The sequence below is a fragment of the Lacerta agilis genome, chromosome 4, assembly GCF_009819535.1.
Source record: "Lacerta agilis isolate rLacAgi1 chromosome 4, rLacAgi1.pri, whole genome shotgun sequence".
NCBI lineage: Eukaryota > Metazoa > Chordata > Lepidosauria > Squamata > Lacertidae > Lacerta > Lacerta agilis.
Window position 1 is genome coordinate 55,281,429 of NC_046315.1, and position 24,765 is coordinate 55,306,193.

The 24,765-nt window shown below is 42.2% G+C and overlaps 1 protein-coding gene across 1 annotated transcript in view; it reads left to right on the top strand.

Moving 5' to 3' along the window:
- The first annotated feature begins 585 nt into the window (after positions 1 to 585).
- The window catches only part of EFHC2 (EF-hand domain containing 2), a 64,570-nt gene continuing 40,390 nt past the window's right edge, over positions 586 to 24,765 (top strand). The window contains exons 1-4 of the mRNA XM_033147129.1: positions 586 to 752; positions 5,845 to 6,033; positions 11,468 to 11,618; positions 17,873 to 18,096. Coding sequence (XP_033003020.1) covers positions 711 to 752; positions 5,845 to 6,033; positions 11,468 to 11,618; positions 17,873 to 18,096 — 606 coding nt within the window. The 5' untranslated portion in view covers positions 586 to 710. The remainder of the gene's footprint in view (positions 753 to 5,844; positions 6,034 to 11,467; positions 11,619 to 17,872; positions 18,097 to 24,765) is intronic.

Sequence of the window (24,765 nt, forward strand, 5' to 3'; positions counted from 1 at the left end):
AAGACGTCTGAAGGCAGCCCTGTTTAGGTAAGTTTTTATGTTTGATGTTTTATCATGTTTTTAAGATTCTGTTGGGAGCAACACAAAAGTGGCTGGGGAAACCCAGCCAGATGGGCGGGGTAGAAATAAATTGTTGTTGTTGTTTTTATACTGTATTTCAATACTATAACCCAGCCTGGGACCTTAAGAGTGAAGGGTGGGGAATAAATACATAACAAATAACAACAACAACAACCTCATTTGTACAAAGGAAACCCTGGCCACTTGGCCTGAACTACATTATGCTCTGACTGCCTCAGTCTCTGAGGTAGCTTTAGCAATACGTATTTAATGCGCGGTGAAAAGGAAGAGAGAGACTTGTTTCGAAGTCGCGGGCGGGACCTAAGCTTCCCAACTGGAAGATGCTGCTGGGAGCGGAGCAAAGCAGCCGTCGTCCTCTATGGCTGCGAGGGGACGGGGGGGCAAAGGCTTCCCGCGTGACGAGCTTGCAGCAAGCGGCGTGCGACTGCAGGGGGCGGCAGAGAGCAAGGGCGGAGCGAGCGGCGGTCCCCTTCCCGGCCACCCTCTGTGACGTCAAAGCGGGGGTCTCCAGGCAACCGGACTCCAAACAGCGCGCCGGCCCTTGCTCCGGCCTTGGGCAGCGCGGAGGGCGACCGGCCGGGTTCGGGCAGCAACACCAGCCCGAGGCGGCGGGCGGGACCGGGGCAGCCATGGCGCTACCGCTCCTGCCCGGGAACTCCTTCAACAGGAATGTAAGTGGGGGGTCGGCTTGGTTCCCGCCGCCTCCTCCCCCTCCCGGTGGCTCCCCAAGTTCATGTCTCCGGCGCCGCACCCCGAAACGCGCATTGCCTTCCTCTTCGCGGGCGCCGCGCCTCCACGTGCTCGCGCGGATCTCCTCCCGAAATCCGGCTCAGGAGGACCCGCCACGGATGAAACCCGAGACGTGATAACGACACCCCCCCCCTCCCGCTGCACTGGGCTCTCCCCCTGCATGGCAGAGCCACTTTCCTTGAATTCCCTTTTTCGCATCATGAAGTTGGACCGGGAATGCCCCCCTCCAGCTCAAATTTGGGGACTTGTCATTTCAGCAGATGGGGTGGGGGCAGCACCAGGAGGCGAAAAGGATTAAGAAGTGTGGTGGGGTCGGGAGGAATAGATATGAATCACCTACTTATCCCCTTCTCCTTTCACCCTTCCCTGTGTGATTTGTAACATCACTTCTACATACGACCTCTTCTTTTATAAGAGGAAATGCCTTATGCTGAGATAGATCTCCGTAGTTCATCTCCTACTGTCTACTGTATTTGCTGCCTGCCTGTGGCTGTGCAGAGGCAGAGAGGTCTTTCCTTAACCCTCTTATACTTTGTAACAGCTTTGGCTGCATATGCAACATGCATTTTCTGCACTTGGTTCACATCAAAGGAATGGTCATTTAAGGGCGCTGGAAATTGTAGCTTGGTGAGGGATAAACTGCAGCTCCTGATATTCTTTGGTGGGGAGTCATCTGCTTTAAATGCATGGCGTGTATGCGGCCTTTTGCAAGCTCAGTCTTCAATATACCCCAAGCATTACTGGCCACTCTCACACTTCTGTATTCAACACAAAGGTACATGTATCAAAGGAACACTTCAGCAGGGGAAGCAGGTCCATTAGGGTGAATGGGGCACTGCCCCACCAACCTCAGCCTGCCGCCCCTTTGTCTTCCTTTTTACTTAAAGCCAGTCCAGGGGATAGCACCGGCTCTCATTTTCCTCCTCCTTAGTATCAGTGTTTCCTCTGTAGAACTAACCAGGGAAAATGATGGAGGCAAAGCTATAATTTGTTGGCTCTGCTGTTATTGGCTCTAGCTCCACTCACTGTTTGTCTCCCTGCCTTCTGCCCTATCAGTCCCAATGGGTGCCAGTTACTATTGGATTAATGTAAGGATATTTGTCTTGAAAGCAGCATCATTTGCATGGGCATAGAATCAAAGAATTGTAGAGTTGGAAGGGATCCAGAGGGTCACCTAGTCAACCCCCTGCAATGCTGGAATCTCAACTAAAACATCAATGACAGATGGCCACCCAACCTCTGTTTTAAAATCTCCAAGGAAGGAGAGTCCATCACATTCCAAGGGCATCTGTTCCACTGTCAAACAGCTCTTACAATCAGAAAGTTCTTTCTGATGTTTAGTCAGAATCTCCTTTCTTGTAACTTTAAGCCATTGGTTTGGATCTTACCGCCCAAAGCAGGAGAAAACAAGCTTGCTCCATCTTCCATGTGACAGCCCTTTAGATATTTGAAGATGGCTATCATGTCTAACACATTCTACCAGCTTCTCCACAATCATGGGGGACTGTCAAAAGCCTTATTGAAATCAAGATACAGTACATCCACAGCATTCCCCTGATCCACCAAGCTTGTAGCTCTATCAAAAAAGAAAAAGGAAAAAAAGAAAAAAAGAAATGAGATTCATCTGGCATGACTTGTTAGTGATCGCTGAAGTCAAAATCATAGATATATTTGGGTGTGTTCCAAGAACATATTTATGAATCGATTTGTACTATTATTGGAAGAAGCATAAATCTGCCGGGACAATTTATCTGCAGGGATAATTTGTTAAATGACAGGTTCAGGAGTGAATCTTGCAAAATATGGGCCACAATAAAATTATTTCTAGGGTTATCCAATACAGTAAGGGCTGGATTTAAACCAGGCTTCTGCTTTGCTCTTTACTGAAGCGTATTCTATCACTCTGTTCCTGAAGTTCTTTGGAAGAAGTTTTAAAGGGAATGTTGCTTTTCCAGACTTTTTTGTGAATACTGTAGTTTGTCTTGGTTATTAAAAGTTGCAGAATGCATTGTAAGGAACTGTTAAGTGTTTACTTGTGTTTCCACAGGCACCTTGGTGATGGATTGTTAGCTAGGCAGCCACATAACATTATTCCCTGCTGAATAGAAACTTCTTACGTCTTCTGTTTAGGCCAGGTTTTGGGCACTTTTAGATCCTGCCCCTTTGTACAGTAGTAACAAACACCTCTGAATATTGGATGCCAAAGCCAGACAAAACAGGACTATTATCTTTGTGTTTTGTTTGTGAGTGTCCAGAGTGTCAGAGACATCTGGCTAGCCTCTTTCTGTTGGAAGCAAAAGAGAAGGCTAAGCCTTAAAATGACCCTGAAAAATGATTCTTTAACAAATAATAATGTTTCTTCCCCCTGAGGAAGGTTACCATTTACCAAAATGTGTCAGAGCATTTTATTGTTTCCCAAGGGGTATTATTATTTGATAGAGATTTGTTTTCCAGGATCATTTTGAAGCTTTGCCTCTTCTTTTGTTGCCTCATGTCACTGCTCCTTTAGTATCTGTTAGAAACAGAATGGTCTTGGGTCAGATCCCACAAAGCAATTTTTACATTTTTATAATAAACCAAAATTACTAGCAGTCTGTTAGACCAAAAGCTGATTTTGGCCAGTTTCATTGAGCATGAGAGCACTTATTCTTTTACAGTTCATTTTACAGCAGCCATTGACCTTGGTGGCAGCTTAGTGGCTGTTAGCCAGTCTGGCTGAGGCTGAGGGGAGATGGAGTCCAACAATGTATGGAAGACAGACATATCTCTCCCTAAGGAGCAATGATGCGGTATTACAACTCCATAGGTTTCTAATCAGAAGAGCACTAGCTTCATTTTCATATTTCACACAACTCTGCACCACTTCAACAACAAAGTGGTGGTAGATCTCATTTTAAGATTGCTACTTTCCTCAGGGAGTGTATTGCTTTTGGGAGTAGCGGGCACGCTGGTATGATGACATGATCAACTTGTGTCTCTCGATGTGCCAGTCTTTGTGCTGATTGTTGCTAATCCAAACGTAACAGCCAGGATCAGCACTATTTAAAAATTCTGCCCCATGACCTTGCAAGCATGATCTACACATTAAATCATTTTGTTATTGGATGCTGCAGCTTGGTGTATGATGGTCATGCGTAAATGAAACAGCTTGTGCACACCCACTATCAGGATGGGGGTGATATGATGGGGGGTGAGATTCTCATCCTCCTCACCTGCTGTCACCAGTCACTACTACCCATCTGTTACTACTTTCAAAAGCTGAAGACATAAGCTGCCCTTTACTTCCTGATATCATCAGTTCCTTGCTTAGTAGCCCTTGGGGTAAGGTCAAGCGCCTGCTTAAATCCCATTGTTTAAATGTGGCTCAGAGCTTTGTCAGGTTGGGCTGCCTGTGTGCAGTACTAGCCGCCTTATGGAACAGCATTGTGATGGATGTGATAGCTTTCAGAAATCATGAAGCATTAAGCTGTCACAAACTTGAACCGAAAATTGGTTACTGAATCTGAGGGAAATTCCCATGTTCCAGAAGGAAGTGCTTCGGCATTGTGCCATCAAAACCAACATGCTTTATTTTGAGTGTTGTCTGTGCTGGCACTACAGCAGGACCAAGCTGAAAATAAAGTGTGTTGGTTTTGATGGCACAATACACAAGCATCTCCTTATGGAGCATGGACACATGGCTCCTGCTCTTCTGCAATGCTCTTCCTTTCCTTTGTTTGTAATTCTGTCAGTATGTCTCCACAAATATAAGCACACAGCTCTTTTTGATTTAGCCCTTCTGCACCCTGAGCTGCCCAGCAAGCCTAACCTGCTGGTGCATGTTCTGACAAAAAGAGCATTGATCATACTTCTCCGTAGTATTTAAGGTAATGTGTAGTTTGACTGCAGGTTGCCTCAAAGCAAAGTTTGGAGAGGCCCTTGGTCAATTTTAATAGTTCAGCTAAAGTCTGAAGGGAAAGTCTTAAGACGCCCTGCTGAAAACAGTGGTGGTGGTGATGAAACTGACAAATAACTTCTGTATGTTGTATTTCGAGGCTATACCCATCTGTCGATCATTTTATTTGTATGCCACCTTTCCATAGTTCAAACCATGCTCAAGGTGGCTTACAACATGAAAAATTACATAATTACAAACATAACCGAAGTAGTCAAACAATAAATGAAACATCAGAAAATACACAATCAAATTGAACAATTTCCACACAAATCATAAGAAGATTTAAAATAAAGATACGGAAAGTTAATATCAATAACAGCAACAACGACCCCCAAGAACTCCACCTAAATGATACCCCTGTCCAAGAGTCTGCTCAGCAGCCTCAGCTTTTGCAGCTGCAGTCAGTCAGGGCCCTGCTGTCCTAGGCTAGGTGAAAAAGACTGCAAGGCAAGAAGCAGGTCTTCCAGGGCTCACAGCCAAGATGGCTAGCTAGATTCAGCTCTGCTGTAAACCCCCCATTTGTAGCCATAAATAAAATGCCACTACTTTTTCCAGTTGTGATTTAGTTTTTGATGTCATGAAGTTGTGTCCTACCCCATACACCCGATAATATGGAAGACTTTAAACTAATAATAGAGCTGAGTGCTTGTGTTTCGCCATCTTTGCTTTACTCAGAGCCATCGATTCCACAAGCACAACAATGCTCAGTGGTTGCATTCATTTCCACAGTTTTTCCTAAAGAGGGCAATCCCATTCATTTCATGGCATTCCATCTCAGTGCCACAGAAATCAGTGGAATTGTTTGGCAGATATGCCCAGAAAAACGACTTCCAAGATGGACTCATTCTGTGTATCACATCTGAGTCAAGGAAATGACCCAAAATTTGACACAGGCATTTAGACTGAAATTGAAATAGATTTTAAGCCCTTTAATGATTATTTTATCACAATTAACATTGCTTCATGGATTCTGAATTGTGTGATTCAGAATCCATAGGCTTTTATTCTTGTAACTGCAATCTAAAAATGCCCTTTTGTGTTTTCTGAAAAAATTATTTATTTCCTCTTGGTTGCAGCTAGGGAAAGAAAAGTTCCATAAATCTCAACACTGGAGTTACTGCAATAAGGTTTCTATGTTGGTGGGAGAAGACAAACCTGGAATAGGAGGCGAACCTTTGCCCGGACAAAAGCTGAAACCAAAGTACAGTGTGTTTCCTAGAGGGGTTGGATGTGATGCGCCTTCGTGGGTAGCATTTGATAAACAGGTACAGTGAGACAGATTTGTTGGTTCACATTATTTGTATGTTTCCAGTGGCTTGTGTGTTCCTTCATCCCAGCATCCTTAGGTGAAACCTGAAATATGCGTAGCACTTAGAAGGGTGTAAAGGGTGAACAACACGCAACTGGGTGATGTGCTGTACTATTGACACCTGACAGTTTTGTGCTCTTGGATTGAATGCACAAGGGACATTTTAGGGAACAGGGGACCTTTATTTCAATTCATTTATTTGATAAGATTTATATACTGCTTAATTGACTAAAACCTCTAAGCAGTTTACTCTCTTGAGCCAGGGATTCCAAAGAATCATAGAACTGTAGGGTTGGAAGGGACCCTGAGGGTCATCTGGTCCAACCTCCTGCAATGCAGGAATCATTTGCCCAATGTGGGGCTTGAACCCACGGCCCTGAGGTTAAGAGTCTCATGCTCTACTGACTGAGCTATCCCAGCAAAGTGATGGGCTGCAGGTAGAGGGGTCTGGATTGCAAATTACCTGCCAGATCTTGTGCTGCAGGCTCCTAGCATCTTTGAATCACCAGAATGCCATTCCTGAAATTCATTTTGTCTCTGATACTGTGACTTATTTTCAGAATTCAGAGGTTGCTTTTCATCTCATAATTGTCACCTTCAGAGAGAAGCATCTGTGTACGTAGAAAAATAATTCCAGAGAGCATTTGCCATATTATTGGCTGCTGTTTTATGACATTCCCTGGGCACTTGCCTAATTCCAAAGAGCCCTACACACCTCACTCTACCTTGCAATATTTTACACAATAATTTATTCCAAGGAAAACAGAAAAATGAATGAATTCCAATTTCCCCAAAAGTTCTTTTTGTCCCATTTAATTCACTTCAGCCCCGGATTTACCCCTCCAGTTTGTAAAAAAAATCAGAGGTTGAAGAGAATTAAGCATTTGCTATTTCAGATAAACTGATTATGTAAACATAGTGGCATAAATTTGCTGTAACACTGACCCTGTGCTTTGTGAATGTGAAGTGCAGCAGCTGCTGGGCCACCCCATCCTGTGTACTAATATTAAGACACCTCTAGTCTTGGAAACAGGCTGTAAATGAATAACTGCACTGGGGTAGTGGAGCAGTCAAGAGCCTCAATTATGAACCTCACTTTAGTGTGAATGAATTTTGTGGATTTAGGCAAGCCACAATCTCTCAGCCCCAGCCCATCATCTCCAGAATGAGGGCAATAATAGTGATATCCATTCCTATAGCATTGTTGTGGGGATTACTTAACAACAACTACTGCATTGAGACATCATATTCATGGCTTGAAGGAGGATTGGGAATGAGCTCTGTGCTCATCTTTTCCCTGTGGTTTGTGCAAATGCTCCAGTCCAGAATTGCTAACCAGGATCCAACTGGTTTTCAACCCTGGCCTTGAGGGCTCACTTAGACAACCATGATTTGCTGTTACATCCAAGCCAGGAAGGCTTCTGTTAAGCTATGCATACAAGGGGAGAAGGGAATGGGGAAAGGGAGATCACATGAGGAAAGTGTAAGACCTTGGGTTGAGTGCATGAACATGAGTGCATGAATACTTATTTCTTATCCACCAAATAATAGAGATGAGAGGCTATGAACACTGAATAAAGTGGAATATGAGTGATGAATGTATTGTTTATTTATTTATTTATTTATTGAATTATATACTACTCTATACCTGGAGGTATGTAAATTGTTACATTTATTAAATATTGTCATTAATAACGTGTTTTTAAAAACCAAAAAAGTTAAGTACTATAGGCATCGTGCTGTTATTCTTTTGCCATCTAAAGGTACTTTCACTTCTAGGCTTGGTATTTCAGCATTGTAAATTTGTGGTTTATGAAGTGGTTATGCATTAAAAGAATTGTATCTCTTTGTCCCTCTTTTGTAGACTTCCTGAAAATTTAAAATGAAGCTGAAGGAGAAGCGCGTGCTCATATTTCATTTTAATAATACATAAAATGGTGTGTTTAGTTTTTCCATTGTGTAATGCTTCCTACAAGGCTATAATACTTGCAGCGTGATCTACAAGCCAGTTCAGCCAATGTGCTTTGGATTTAAATCCTATACTATCCTGTGAAAACCAGTGAGGCACAATCAGCATAAATCCAAATACAATTACTTAGCTGGTCTTGGGATTAGGATGTTAAATAGTTAAATTGCATATGGGACAATTCATGCTTGAAAATGTTCCTCGTAAAATTTGTTCATCAAATTATACTGTCCAAGCAAGCCAAACATAATGTATTTTCCAGAGTGCCCCACAGGACTTGGCTAATTTCCATTCTCTCTCCCCGCCACCCATCATCTCTTCTTGATATACAACTTCTGTTAATTTTATTTAAAGAGAGAGGATAAACATTAACACAGAGACACTCCAAACACCAGGCAGCTGGTGATATTTTGTCACAAAAGTTATATGCGTACATAAAATAGGAATATTGCAGAAGTTCAGAGATCAGAATCGGAGGGTATAATCTGTAACATTCAGTTCTTTGCTAATTTGAAAATTCTTCTTGCCGAGGCTTATGGTTGTTCCCTTTTGATATTTGTAATGTTAGCCATATAATCAGTGTTTAATTATCTATGCACAGCCTATCTAATTAGGAGATTAAATCTGCTCATTAAGTGCAAATTCAGACGAGACTTTACTCTGCATTAATAGCTTCTCTCACCCCCACAGCTGCTGCCACTCTATCTTGCTAGCAATACTTTGGCATTTTTTGCAGTAAGCCATGCTACAGGATTTCATCTTTCCTGCAACATGGATATGTTTACTCAGAAGTAAATACCTCTGTGTTTAAAGGGATTTACTCCCCAATAAGTGTCCATGCTTGGGGTCCCCTGTTTTAGGACTATATTAATTTTCCAATGCACATTTTCAAAGCTGGGAAATAATCAGAGCTACACATCTCTGCAGTATCAGAGGAATCAGGCCTCACTGTGAAATTAACATCCCATAAACCTCCCGGGGAATTGCCAGAGTTCATACAGCACTATATTTATGTATCTCTGGCTTTTAGAAAGTTACTTTCCTACATTTATTTTTCAAAGCACAGATAGGAAGATGTAATGTTGTTCACCATCCTTGGAGAGAATCATCCACTCTTCTGTACCCTGACGCTCTCAATTCTGGTCTGGATTCAGGAGTATATAGTAGATGCCAGTGGGGACTTTGAGGAGGGCTGTTGCTTCTTGTGTGATATGCGTGGTCTTTCTTGACAAATAAAAAAAGAAAATTGCTGGAGGGTCTCTGAATACAGCCCCCCTCACAACTCATAACAGTATTATTGCATGAAATATTGGGGAAGGACTAAATTCAGTAAACTTAATCAGAAAACAAACATCACTCTGACTCACTCTAGGTTGCTGCTTTTCTTCTAGCTCACACCACTCCATTCTGGCTTTGTCCTTCTAACTGCCTTCTAACTAGCTGCAATTTGTGTTAGGGGCCTCACCCATTTGCTACCTTACACAGAGCCCCTTTCCATTGTTCCCCCAATGGCCCATCACCCAGGTGAGCACCTCATCAGGAAGCTAGCCTGGATTACTTTGTAACACTTGTTGGCTCCAGAAAAGATCTGATTTAGGAAGGACAATTAATCATTTAATTATAATAATAAATGCATTTTTCTTATAGCCTTCCCTTCCTCTCAAGAGATCCCAGGGTGGCTTACGATAATAATAAAATGGCACACTAAAACAGTCTTAAAATCACAATTAAAACCACAGATTGGCAATATATACAATAGCAGATTGTATAGGAAACATTTCTTAAGTTACAAAGGCTTGCAAGAACAACTAAGAGTTTAGCTGATGCCTAAACAGAACGGGGACGGGGGTGGCACTGTGGGTTAAACCACAGAGCCTAGGGCTTGCCGATCAGAAGGTCGGTGGTTCGAATCCCTGCCATGGGGCGAGCTCCCGTTGCTCGGTTCCAGCTCCTGCCCACCTAGCAGTTTGAAAGCACGTCAAAAGTGCAAGTAGATAAATAGGTACCGTACTGCTCCGGCGGGAAGGTAAACAGCATTTCCGTGCACTGCTCTGGTTCGCCAGAAGCGGCTTTGTCATGCTGGCCACATGACCTGGAAGCTGTACGCCGGCTCCCTCGGCCAGTAACACAAGATGAGCTCTGCAGCCCCAGAGTTGGACACGACTGGACCTAACGGTCAGGGGTCCCTTTACCTTTAAACAGAACTAATGTGTGTTTGTGTGTGTGTACGAAGTGCGTGTGTCAAAATAACATTTTTTTTGTAATTTCTATTTTGTAGCATTTCTGCACAGCTTTCACATACCTGCCAATTGTTTTCACAATATGTGTTAGCTTGCAACTGTTGTAATCCCACACATGTCTACTCAAAAGTAAGCTCCATTGAGTTCACTGGGACTTATGCCAGGTAATGTAAGAACGTGGCATTGAGGCTAGGGATAGGAGAATCTGTGGCTCACCAGATGCTGTTGGATTCCCAGCTGCCTCAGCCAGCCTCTGAACAGTTGCGGGTTCCCCATCCCTCGTTTCGACTATTTTCTCAAGTGCTATTCTCATGTCGTTTGTGCCATGTGTGAATGTTGTCAACGAGAGAAGCTGGGAAACAGTACTCGATTGTACACTGTTTCAGGGATGTTGCAGAAATTGTCCAGATTTGCATTCATACACAAATGTGGGGCTTCTAGCCTGCAACTACCCACCTCCCCAATCTCATATGCTCAATCATGGTGAATTAATGAGTGGTTTTTGGCTCCACAAAACATACACACACACAACATCATTAGTGTATGTTGTGTTAATATTGTTGGTTCCAAACAACATCACTGACTATGGCAACAAATCACCCATACTCAGCCAACTCTTTAATTATGCAAAGTTAACAAAAGAAACTGGTTTGTAACCCTCCTCTTTGTGAGTGGTAAATATAAGGCCTGATTAAATGTGATTTCTTATGTAATGAAAGCGTGATGAAGATGACTAAATGTAAGTATGATGAACAGTATAAAAACAGCATAATTCATTGTGCAGGGAGGGGATAAGGACCAGCAAAGCCCAGCTTTCACATGCAGCATGGGAAAATAGAAGGGAAAAAATGAGTCTGCACATTGGATGATGAGGTAGGGATTAGCACATCGCTACACTCTAATCAATGCAAGTTTTACAAATGTATTGGACTTCTCTAAGTAGAAAACAATTCAAATCACATGTGCGACAGGATGACTCACACTGCAGTCCTATACGCAGAAATTAATTGGACTCACTTCTGAGTAGACATATATAGGATTGCACTATCAAAGAAAGCTCAGGTGTTGAAATTCAAATCTCTCTGCTTACATTTGCTCAATGCACTGCTTTGTTTAATTTACAGCTTTACATTAGTTGTTTACAACCAGTGCTTGTTGATTTTAATTTGTGTTTTTTTGTATAGGTATTGTCTTTTGATGCTTATTTTGATGAAGAAGTTCCTGACAAAAATCAAGAGCTGTACAGAATAAGACATTGTAAAATATATTTTTATCTGGAAGATGACACAATTCAGGTGGTTGAGCCCCAAGTGAAGAACAGTGGAATTCCACAAGGTATTTTTTTGGTTACAAATGCTCTCCTTGAAGCATCCCTCTTCATAAACTGTAATCTTTGCCTTCTGATACAGTTTATTCTTTACATACAGTAGTAGTATTATTGCTTACAAGCAGGAAACAGTTAAATGTTAAAAAGTTCAAGTTTAGGTTTAGCTACAACACAAGTTCTAGTGGCTCAGGTTGAGGCCAGCTGTGAATCAGTAACCAGTTTGATGTCTCCTAAACTTATTTGAATGAGATAGCATGGGCCACACATTTCATTCGCTTTTTTAGGAATCTTACCCAATCAGAACTGAGGCTCTTGATTGAAACTTAGCCAAAACCAGTGAGATTTATTTTTGTGTGTCTTTCCCAGTGGAGATATAAGGATGCAATGTAGCACTATGGTTCTGTCAGTGTAAGGATTTTCCATGAGTGTTGGAACCTTCTCTTCCCTCCGTGCACTCTCTACATTTGTTCCTGGGGTTTTCCCAACCCACCACAAAAGATTTTGGGGATGGTGCAATGGGAGGAGGGGTGAATTTTTGTCACACTAATGGGAATCCTTGTATTGGCTTCCATTAGTGTAGGGGTTTAGATGAATATGGCCCCTTGTGGTATGGTTTGGCATCAACTCTAGGTGAGAGATGTTACCTTCAGCTTCTCTCTGTTTTCATAGGAAACATTTAGGCAAAAATTAAAACCTATAAGCATATGAACTAGTTCAAACTGCAAAGTCAGTGTGGGACAGAAATGTATGTAACCTTGATCAAGACTAAACCACCGGGCAGAAGGAAAGCTTCAAATACTAGTTCAAAACAACTGAGGATGCAAGATTCTGGACCGAAGGGGAGAATGATCACCTTGAAAGATACATTCAAATCTCTATTACCTTCCCAAAGACAGAATGCATTAACATAGTGCTAATAAGAAAGCTTCTGTGTTCAGGGATTGGACTGAATGGAGAGATTTTTGCATATGTATACTGTTTATTCTTGTTAACTGAACACTGGCTGGCTGATGTTTTCTGATATGGAAGGGTTATGTCTGTCCCTTAGGGTTAACGTTAGTTTCTGGTGTAGTCCAGATCCCACAATCCAGAGCACAGCAAAGAAGGGGCTGGCCAAGTTCTCCAAGGTCAGCCAGTGGAACAGGAGAAAGACGCTGCCTGCTGGCGGGCTTCCCCAAGGCCAGCTGGATGGGAAAGGAAAGTGCAGTCAGGCACATAAGGCCTCAGTCACATCCTCCAGCTTCAATGAATCACTGATTGTCTCAAGGCATCGGATGTTCCCAAATACTTTAGAAACTTGGCACTGTGTATACTCATGGTCTGGTTATCCTAGCGGGAAGAGGACGATAGGGCATAAAGGCTGTTGGGTGAACAGGAAACATGTCTCAAAGAAATTGTTGTTCCACTCCTTAGGAACTACTACTACTCAGTGAATTTAGGTAGGGAATATAGCCTCCACTGACCTTGAGCTAGATGTTCTCTGCAAAATGTTCTGCAGTTTATTGTCAGGATGTATCTAAAGCCACAGATTGAAAACTGTGTTTGTGGTGTAGTGGGTTAAGAGTTTAGGGTTGTAACTTTTTGCCTGATTTGGCACTGAGAGTACTGAAAATTGCTGGAGGAGATACAGATGTAATGAAATAATTAATTAATGGAAGAATCATGAAAAGATGCAGGCTTGATGTGTATAACAAGCATTAAAAGTTAGGTTGTCCCTAATGCTCAGATTTTGCTTATGGATGAAATTGTTTATGGAGCCCAGAGTTTTGTTCATCTGCTGCATATTATACACCAGCATTTTCCCTGTTTGACCTGCTGTCAGTACTGTATAGTAATCAGTCACGTCTCTATTTAGATCATGTTTCTGGGTCAAAACATTGCCCCTCTCCATCTTTCCCTAATAGCACCAGTATATTTCCTTGCAGATTCAAGTGTATGCAATTTAATAGAGAAGAAATGCCTGAGTATTTTTTTTAATTATGTTTTAAAGATTTATCCTTTAAGATCCACCATTAATAATTGGTTCTATTAAGGCTGTGATTTTATATTTTTCTATTACATATTTTGTACATTGTTTGTTGGTCAGCCTGCCATAATAAGTACTTTGCTTTGATTTACTAACTGGTTCATCCATCCGTGTATATATAGTGGCAGCTGTAGGTTGTTCTAAAACTGCAGTCCTTTTTTCATTCAGTTATTGTGGAGTGTCCAAGCAGTTCCGTTGCTATTAATTTCTGAATTCTTTTCTCATTCTTTCCTGATTTTTGTTGATTTTTCTGATGATGAACATGATTGCTACTTTAGCCCATCCTGTGCAAAAGCACTGTTGAGGTACCTTGTGGGAGGAGCAGCTTGTTGATTGCATGGTTGGTAATGCTCCAGCATTTCTGTTTGCAATTTCTGTAACGGTCTTCCCGTTACCTTTTAATAAAGAGTTTTGCCAGTTAATGTATTTCTGTGATCCTGTGCAGCCATGGTCTCTTTGGGCACTGCTGAATACAGTAGGACTTACTTACACATACGCATGCATAAGAATGGGCTGTAAAAGCAGCTGGAAGGAGCATGAGTCAGACACAACATGCAAGGAGAGATCCATCCAGTGTCAAGGGAGACATCTCCACATGTGTACTATTGCTTATTTGAGAATGGAGGTACAATGGGGTGGTAAGAAGACAGTACTGCTTACTAGACAGTTATTTTATAATCCATGGGACTTAGTTCCAAGTAAACATAGGGAAAGCTAGCCAGAACACCAGTGATTTTAATTGGTGTGTAGCTAAATTTGGAGGAAGAACATCTGCTTCAGAAATTTATAGGTTACACAAAGCACCACACTGTACTGTGTACCTTCTTAAAAAATGGTTCATCCAAAGGGAAAGTATTGATTTGCAGTCTTGCTGCAAGGACATCACAAAGCAATTGGGTCTCAGTTGTGTTGAGTCCCCTGCTCTTCTCTGGAGCCAGGAGAGCCAGAATGACCCCCTTTGCTTATCCTAGCTCCTTTTTTGCAAAGCAGTTCTTGGAAAAATGTGATGAAGAGTGTAGAAGTGTAGAACAGCATTCTGCTACTAAATGTTAAAAATAGTTTAAAAGAATACTCAGAAAGTGCTTCCTTCACCCATTCCTTTTTAGCAGAAGGCATTTTCTCCTTCCTTTGCTATGTGGCTGGCCACTTCAGGTTTTAATACCACTTGAATTCCACTTCCAGATGGTTGCAGACTCACAACACCCCAACAGTGTTAAATGGAGTAGTATGGATGGAACCATAGTGTACCTAGTCATAAGACAAGAATTGTGATATCATGAAATTGACAGTTGAAAGACGCAGTCTGCAATTAGATGTATGCATTTCTCTGAGAAACAGCAGACAGATTTTAATTATGTTGATTGAGACACATTAGAAAGATAGCATTTTGTACTAGATTAAAAGTTTTCTTGTTTTTATATTTTATGATCTCAAGATACTAAGTCTGTCAGTTGTAAAGATCTTGGGATACCTTTGAAATTCAGATGTGAATTCAGATGTGAATTCTATTGATATGGTGATATTCAGAACATAATTCATTGGCCTTGGGCAATAGTTTCTGATTTACGCAAGGTAAAATGTAAAATGTTAATTGGTTTTTCCCTGGTTCAGAGGGGGGAATAAAGTTTGCAATAAATCTCACAGTCTCAGATGCAGAGCTCAGATACAGTCTGCAAGCTGTGAGTGGGAGGGGAGAGGGTTTGCCCCCGAAGTTTCTCCTGTTTTAATTGTTTAATTTATATATAATATATACTATTTAAATATGTTTTCCTTATGGAGTTCTCTCAAAATAGAGAACAAAACTTTTCAGGAGTTCACAACTGAAAAGTGGTTTCTGATATCGCTGTGGCAAGTTTGGCAGGGCTATCTTACGTGTTTTTCTGCTTTGAAATGCAGAGTTGCCTTGAACAACTAGCTCAGGCTGAATTTTATTTTTGTGTGTGATAGGCAGAAGCAGAAGAGTGGGGTTGATTTCCCCACAGGCTCACGAGCTGGAAGATTGCTTGTTTTAGTCTGTGTCTGCATCTAGGGAGGAGATGTGTAAAGCCTTCGACAGGGCATCAATCTCACTCTAATGGGACTGATGATGACTGGCGGGAATTGGGCCAGATTCAGCTACCAGACATTTCTGGACTGGCTAGTTCCAGGTAACAGCTCACATGGTTTCAGTTTCAGACCATGGTAAAGAGCTGGTGTCATCATCCACACTCTGCTCAGCAAGGAGCAGGTGCTACTCTCACTCCCAGTGTTGGGGGTTTATAGAAAAACTTAATGGATAGTTCTCCCTGAGAAGCATGAGGGCCTTTTCAGTTAAGCTCCTCATCTGAAGAATGCTCTTCACAGAGAGGTCCACCCAGAACCTTTTGGTGCCAGATTAAAAAACCACATTTTCCCCTGTGGCTTTTGATCGACTGCGATAATGTCAGTATGCTGTGAAAGCTTCCAGCGGCTTTTACAGAGTGGGATGCTTTGTATATTTTTCCTGAATAGTACTGTAATGTATTTATGTTTATGCTTTTTTAATACATTGTATGTTGTTGGAGACTTCTGTGTAACAAGTTACTCATAAGCCTACTAAACAAACAAACAAACAAACACTCCTAAATACTCTTTAAAAATTACTAACTTTAATAATCATTAGGACGACTTATTCCCCATGTTGATTCCCTTGTCTGCCACTGTCCTGAATCTCCTTCCCCCTCACTGCAATGCTAATATTTCAGACATAGGGCCACTTTTTCAGGGCTTGTAGTTATTCAAACATCAAGCTGTAAAACCACTTCTAGTTGCATTTTATCTATGGTATGTGTATATTTAGTTATTGGATTTATATCACACCTTTCTACTCTTAAAAGGCAGCTTACAATATTATCTGAAAAATTCAGCTTAAATGCAGTTTAGAATCAAACTACTGTATACCTTTACAAGCTAAACTAAAATCATAGCACAGCATCGCAGTACATCAGGCAGATTAAGCACTCTGGCAGAAGGCAAACCAAATTGTTGCCTAAACGAAAACTTATTTTAACTTGGCGATAGAATGCCATAAGAGGTGGGGCCAGATGAGTCTCTTGAGGCAGGGAGTTCCACTGACTGGGAGCAGCTACAGAGAATGTAAAAGAAACACTCTGCGCAAAGAAAAACAGCATGTTAAGAATGAATCTAGGCTAAATCCTCTGATATGCTAATCTTGTATGTCCCCCCCCCTTTTTTTAAGATGGAGAAGTATTCAAATATGTGATTCTGTACTTACTGTTTGAATTTTCTGGTGAAGCCTGAAAGAGATTCAGCAATTGATTCTGTCAAATGTATAAACTGGTCCTGTGATTTTGGGAGTTAGGATTAATTTCTTTTATTTGGCTGTGACTACTGTTAGCTTTTGGTTCACAGTTCGATATAATAATAATAATAATAATAATAATAATAATAATAATAATAATTTATTTATAGCCCGCCCATCTGGCTGGGTTTCCCAGCCACTCTGGGTGGCTTCCAACAAAGATTAAAAATACATTAAAATGTCACACATTAAAAACTTCCCTAAACAGGGCTGCCTTCAGATGTCTTCTAAATATCAGGTAGTTGTTTATCTCTTTGACATCTGAAGGGAGGGCGTTCCACAGGGCGGGCGCCACTACCGAGAAGGCCCTCTTCCTTGTTCCCTGTAGCTTTGCTTCTTGCAGTGAGGGAACCGCCAGAAGGCCCTCGGTGCTGGACCTCAGTGTCAAGCAGAACGATGGAGGTGGAGACTCTCCTTCAGGTATACTGGGCCAAGGCCGTTTAGGGCTTTAAAGGTCAACACCAACACTGTGAATTGTGCTTGGAAACATACTGGGAGCCAATGTAGGTCTTTCAGGACCGGTGTTATATGGTCTTGGCGGCTGCCCCCAGTCACCAGTCTAGCTGCCGCATTCTGGATTAGTTGTAGTTTCCAGGTCACCTTCAAAGGTAGCCCCACGTAGAGCGTAAGTAAAAGTATATATTTGTAATATGTTGGAACACAAGTATTAAGAGAATGCCATTTTTTCTTATCTCTTTAAAGTGCTATAACTTAATGATTTTTAAAAAAAACTGGTTTGTTTTCTGCTTTTAAAATAATAATAATTATAATAATTATTATTATTTGGGGTTCTCAATTTTTTCATATCAGTAACAGTATTTTCTATATCAAGTAACTTTAGTGTAATGTTAGAGGCTGGAATATATGATATTAACTGCATTTCCTCTTCAATACAGGAACAATTCTTCGGCGTCATCGGGTTCCACTTCCGCCTCCTAATGAAGATCAGTTCTATACTATAGATAATTTCAACATCGATACAGATCTAATCTTTTATGGTCGAAGATATAGGATTATAGACTGTGATCAATTCACCAAAAACTTTTTGAGGAAAATGGGAGTCAGATTGAACTGTCCAGTAAACTGTCCAGATGATCCCTATACCAAAGAACGTCAGAAGGTTAGCTGTAGCAGTGCTGGTTAAGTACATGCTTGGTTGCATTGCCCAAATAATCAGAATGTTTGTTTAGGTGACAGGATGCTGTCGGCGACTCCAGACTGGTTGCCCAGGAAAGTATAAAGACAAGGAAAAGTTTATTACCGTCTTTTTTATTTCAGTCTTTACAAAGAGAGGCTATAGAACCCAGCCTCTTGTATAATGGCGTCGTCCTCCCTCATCTCTCCCACTTCCTCATTTGTCATTCTCATCGTTTCCTCTATGGGTGCTGCTATGTGCCCTCTGTCTTTGAGCTCTTTGTTCTCCTACTTTTAAGGCTTCACAGGTTCTGGGAGATGGAGGGTCTGGAATAACAACATGTCAGCTGGGTGTTATTCTGGCTCTCCCATGATTTCCCAGCTTTCCCCCTCATCTGCCTCTGAGCAGCTACCTCCCTCAAACCCCTGTTGTAAATCTATACTCTCTTCCTCCTCCCTGGGAGGGTCAGGATGGGGAGGCGGTCTCCATCATTCCTCCTCTGCCCAGTCCCTGACACCAGGGGATTTCAAATGCAGAGTTGTTAACATTGTGAATTTATTTTATTTTAGAAGAAAAACAAATCCAGAATGTGCCTGTTAAGGTAAAAAGCTTATCTGAACAGGCCACATAATATAATAATTGCACAATCCCATGCATATTTATTCAGACGTTAGATCCATTGTATTCAATGGAGCTTACACCTCCCAGGAAGCAGTAAGTAGTATGGTGGGGCAGAGCTGCAGAGCCATCCTCCTGACAGCATCTTCACTGCTACTGGAGGGTACTGGGATGGGGTAGGATGGCAGTGGAGTTGAGTGAGCCACTGAATTGAGTCTACCATGCATCCATGTAGCCTTGGCCTCAGCATCATCTAGGCAAGCTGCAGCGATGCTTGTGCTGAGAGGGCTCTGCCCCACCACACAGGCCACTGCTGATCTCAGATAAGTGTGCATAAGATTTCAGTCTAAAACTGTTGAGCATATTTCTCGACTTGAATTCAGAGATTTGGAGAGCAGAAGATGGAAGCAAAATAGCACACAATTTGTGTCTGCATAGTGTTATATTTACCACTGATGTAAAATCCAGTGTTTTCCATCCATCCGGTGATAAATGAGACTGTTAAAATCTGGTTTCCTTCTTTCATTTTGCTTTGTGCATAGCGTACTGCTGTAATCGGTAGACATTAGTGGCTATTGTGAAATCCGGTGCATTTATATAGTAGACTGCTGTCATATGTAAATAATTATTGAACAGCAGATTAGTGAAAACTGTAAAAGTAGAAAAGAAAATGCTTATAATTTAACACTGCAGTTCTGTTTTTTTTTTTATAAGATTTTATTATTTTCCAATAAAACACAGAAAAACAAAATACAACAACAACACAAGGCATAAAAACAACAGTAAAAACAATAACAATAGCAATAACAATAAACATAAAGAGAAAAAAGAACATATACATACCTTGACTATTACCTATCTTTATACTTTCCTTGTTTCTAACTTCTCAATTTGGGGACTTCCCCCATTCCCTCCACTGTCTTCAAAATCAAAAACATCTTTAAGGTAGCTTGGTATCTTGTTCATTTGACATTTGCTCAAATTTTCAATATGCTTAACTTTACACAGTCATAGACTTAATCAACTATAAATCTTATCTTAATGTCAAATCTTAACTCCTATTTAACAAAAAAATCATTCATACAAAAATTTTCTTTTGCCAGTTTTATCTAACATAAACCTATTAAAGCCTCTAATTTATCTCTGCTCAAATATTCAATTTTGCTGATTTAACTAAATAGTCTTTAAATTTTTTCCACTCTCGTGACACCGTCTCCTCCCTCTGGTCCCGGATTCTGGCGGTCAGTTCTGCGAGTTCCATGTATTCCATCATCTTCATCTGCCATTCTTCCACCGTTGGTATAATAATAATAATAATAATATTTATTATTTGTACCCCGCCCATCTGGCTGGATTTCCCCAGCCACTCTGGGCGGCTTCCAACAGAAACCAAATACAACAATATCAAACATTAAAAACTTCCCTAAAAAGGGCTGCCTTCAGGTTTTTTCTGAATGTCAGGTAGTTGTTTATTTCCCTGACCTGTGATGGGAGGGCGTTCCACAGGGCGGGCGCCACTACCGAGAAGGCCCTCTGCCTGGTTCCCTGTAGTTTTGCTTCTCGCAGTGAGGGAACAGACAGAAGGCCCTCGGCGCTGGATCTCAGTGTCCGGGCTGAATGATGGGGGTGGAGACGCTCCTTCAGGTATACAGGACCGAGGCCGTTTAGGGCTTTAAAGGTCAGCACCAACACTTTGAATTGTGCTCGGAAACATACTGGGAGCCAATGCAGATCTCTCAGGACCGGTGTTATGTGGTCTCGGCGGCCACTCCCAGTCACCAGTCTAGCTGCCGCATTTTGGATTAATTGCAGTTTCCGGGTCACCTTCAAAGGCAGCCCCACATAGAGCGCATTGCAGTAGTCCAAGCGGGAGATAACCAGAGCATGCACCACTTTGGTGAGACAGTCCGCGGGCAGGTAGGGTCTCAGCCTGCGTACCAGGTGGAGCTGGTAGACAGCTGCCCTGGATACAGAATTAACCTGCGCTTCCATGGACAGCTGTGAGTCCAAAATGACTCCCAGGCTGTGCACCTGGTCCTTCAGGGGCACAGTTACCCCATTCAGGACCAGGGAATCCTCCACACCTGCCCTCCTCCTGTCCCCCAAGAACAGTACTTCTGTCTTGTCAGGATTCAACCTCAATCTGTTAGCCGCCATCCATCCTCCAACCGCCTCCAGGCACTCACACAGGACCTTCACGGCCTTCACTGGTTCTGATTTGAAAGAGAGGTAGAGCTGGGTATCATCCGCATACTGATGAACACCCAGCCCAAACCCCCTGATGATCTCTCCCAGCGGCTTCATATAGATATTAAAAAGCATGGGGGAGAGGACAGAACCCTGAGGCACCCCACAAGTGAGAGCCCAGGGGTCTGAACACTCATCCCCCACCACCACTTTCTGAACACGGCCCAGGAGGAAGGAGCGGAACCACTGTATAACAGTGCCTCCAGCTCCCAACCCCTCTAGCCGGTCTAGAAGGATGTTATGGTCGATGGTGTCAAAGGCCGCTGAGAGATCCAGCAGAACTAGGAAACAGCTCTCACCTTTGTCCCTAGCCCGCCGGAGATCATCGACCAGCGCGACCAAGGCGGTTTCAGTCCCATGGTGAGGCCTGAATCCCGATTGGAAGGGATCCAAATGGTCCGCTTCTTCCAGGCGTGCCTGGAGTTGTTCAGCAACCACCCTCTCAATCACCTTGCCCAAGAATGGTAGATTTGAGACTGGGCGATAGTTGGCCATATTGGCCGGGTCTAAAGATGTTTTTTTAAGAAGCGGTTTAATGACCGCCTCTTTCAGCGGGGCTGGGAAGGCTCCCTCACAGAGGGAAGCATTCACCACCCCGCGCAGCCCATCGCCCAGCCCCTCCCGGCTAGCTTTTATAAGCCAGGATGGGCAAGGATCAAGGAGACAGGTGGTTGGTTTCACTCGTCCAAGCAGCCTGTCCACATCCTCGGAGGTAACAGACTGAAATTGATCCCACGCAACTGGACTAGACAGGACTCTGGCACTCTCCCGCCCTGGCCCTGCTCCCACGGTGGAGTCTATCTCTTTCCGAATCTGAGCGATTTTATCTGCAAAAAACTTTGCAAACGCATTGCAGGAGATCTTGGGGTCCCTACCAGGCCCCGATGACGAAGGTGGCTCCGATAGATTCCGAACCACCTGAAAGAGTCTCCTGCTGCTATTTTCCGCAGATGCAATAGAGGCGGTGAAGAAAGTCTTCTTCGCCGTCGCTATCGCCACTTGGTAGGCTCGACGTTGAGCTCTAACCTGTGTTCGGTCGGATTCAGAATGGGTTTTCTGCCACCGGCGCTCTAGCCGTCTCAACGATTGTTTCATCGCCCTCAGCTCCGGGGAAAACCACGGGGCCGTCCGGGCTCCATGCAACCGGAGAGGGCGCTTCGGAGCCAAACAGTCAATAGCCCTGGTTAGCTCCACATTCCAGCGGGCCACCAGGGAATCGGCTGAAAGGCCATCAACATGGGATAAAGTATCCCCTACCACTCTCTGGAAACCATTTGGATCCATTAAGTGGCGGGGGCGGACCATCCGAATTGGTCCCACCTCCCTGCAGAGGGGAAGGGTTGCGGTATCTCTTCTCCTTTCCATGTTCTTGCCAATAATATTCTAGCTGCTGTTGTGGCATACATAAAAAACACTCTGTCCTGACTGGGTATCTCTTCATTGGTCATGCTCAGAAGAAATGCCTCTGGTTTCTTACAAAAGGTAACTTTCATTACCTTCTTGAGCTCATTATAAATCTTATCCCAGAAAGCATTTACCGCTGGGCACAGCCACCACATATGATAAAAGGTACCTTTCGCATTCTTACATTTCCAATAGACATCTGACATTTTGGTATTCATCTTAGCTATCTTAACTGGTGTCAAATACCATCTGTAAACCATTTTCATTATGTTTTCTCTTAGACTATGACAAGCAGTAAATTTAATACCTTTCTGCCACAGTCTCTCCCAGTCATCCATCATAATATTGTGTCCCACATCCTTCGCCCAATCTATCATTGACGATTTAACCAGTTCATCTTTAGTATGCCACTCTAGCAGAAGATTATACATTTTGGAAAGGTTTTTGAAATTCGATTCTATCAGTTCTGTTTCCAGTTTTGATTTTTCAACTTGAAAACCAACTTTTTTGTCCATTTTAAATGTTTCATACACCTGATAATAATGCAGCCAGTCGGGGACCTGACTTTTCACTTGATCATAGCTTTTTAATTTGAATAAGTCCCCTTCCTGCTGCAATATGTCCATATATCTTAACCAATTTGCAGACATATTCGGTCTCTTATAGGCCTTGGCCTCTACTGGAGAAATCCATCTAGGAGTCTTTCTCTCCAACAAATCTTTGTATCTAATCCAAACCTGATATAAGGATTTTCTAACTATATGAGACTTAAAAGTTCTGTGAATTTTAACCTTGTCATACCAAAGGTATGCATGCCAGCCAAACATATTGTCGTGTCCTTCCAAATCCAACACGTCAACGTTCTCTAATTTAAACCAATCCTTTAACCAGCAAAAGGCCGCAGCTTCAAAATATAGTCTTAAATCCGGCAGAGCAAAGCCTCCTCTCTCTTTAGAGTCTGTTAAAATCTTGAATTTAATTCTAGGCTTTTTGCCCTGCCATATAAATTTCGATAGGTCCTTTTGCCATTTCTTAAAGCAGTCTAGTTTATCCAAAATTGGTATGGCTTGGAATAAAAACAGCATCCTTGGTAGGACATTCATTTTGACCACTGCTATTCTTCCCATCAACGACAGTTTAAGTCTTGTCCAAATTTCCATATCTTTTTTTATCTCCATCCACAGTTTTTCGTAGTTATCCTTGTACAGGTTCAAATTCTTGTTTGTGAGATTGATGCCTAGATATTTTACCGATTTAACAAAATTGAGGCCTGTGGCTTCTTGTATTCTTTGAATCTGTTCTGCGCTCAAATTTTTACCTAAAACTTTGGTTTTCTGCTTATTTAATTTGAAGCCAGCTACAAGTCCAAATTGTTCAATTAATTCCAAAGCTCTGGGGACACTGCTTTCCGGTTCCTGCAGGGATAGCATCAGATCATCTGCGAAGGCGCGTAGTTTGTATTCTTTCTCTCCCACTCTAATTCCTTTTGTCTGTTTATCTTTTCGAATCATGTTTAGGAGGACTTCCAGGACCGTAATAAAAAGTAAAGGGGAGATAGGGCACCCTTGCCTTGTTCCTTTCTCAACTTCTATCTCCTCCGATATCACACTGTTTACTATTATTTTTGCTCTTTGTTCCATATAAATGGCCTTGATGCCATTTAAGAACTTTTCTCCAACTCCCATCTTTTCCAAATTCTTTTTCATGAATATCCAAGATACTTTATCAAATGCTTTCTCTGCATCAACAAACAATAGTGCCGCGTCTGTATTTATGTCTTTCTCCAGTTTTTCTAGAATGTCCACAATAATTCTCGTGTTGTTACTTATTTGTCTTCCTGGCAAGAAACCTGCTTGGTCTCTATGTATATAGTCTTTCAGCACTCTTTTCAACCTTGTAGCCAAAATGTTTGCAAAAATTTTGTAGTCCACGTTCAAGAGGGATATTGGACGATAATTTTTCATTAGAGTCTTATCCGTATCTGGTTTTGGAATCAGTGTGATAAAGGCTTCTTTCCACGTCTCTGGTGCCCTATCTCCTTCTAATATTTTGTTGCAAATCTCTCTTAACGGCTGCGATAGCCAGTCTTTCAATGTCTTATAATATTTTGCTGTTAATCCGTCCGGTCCTGGGGCCTTCCCCATTTGCATGTTGTTTATTGCGTCTTCTATCTCTTGTGTCGATATTGGGTGGTTGAGAGTTGTTAATTTTTCCTCTGGGACCTTTTGCAATCCATTCTTTTCCAGAAATCGGTCTATCTCTGCTTCATCTATCTTCTCCTCCTTGTACAGTTGCTTATAAAATCTCTGAAAACACCATCTGATTTCCTCCGGTTTCTCTACATTTTTTCCATTTACTACCAAATTACTGATGACATTTGCCTTT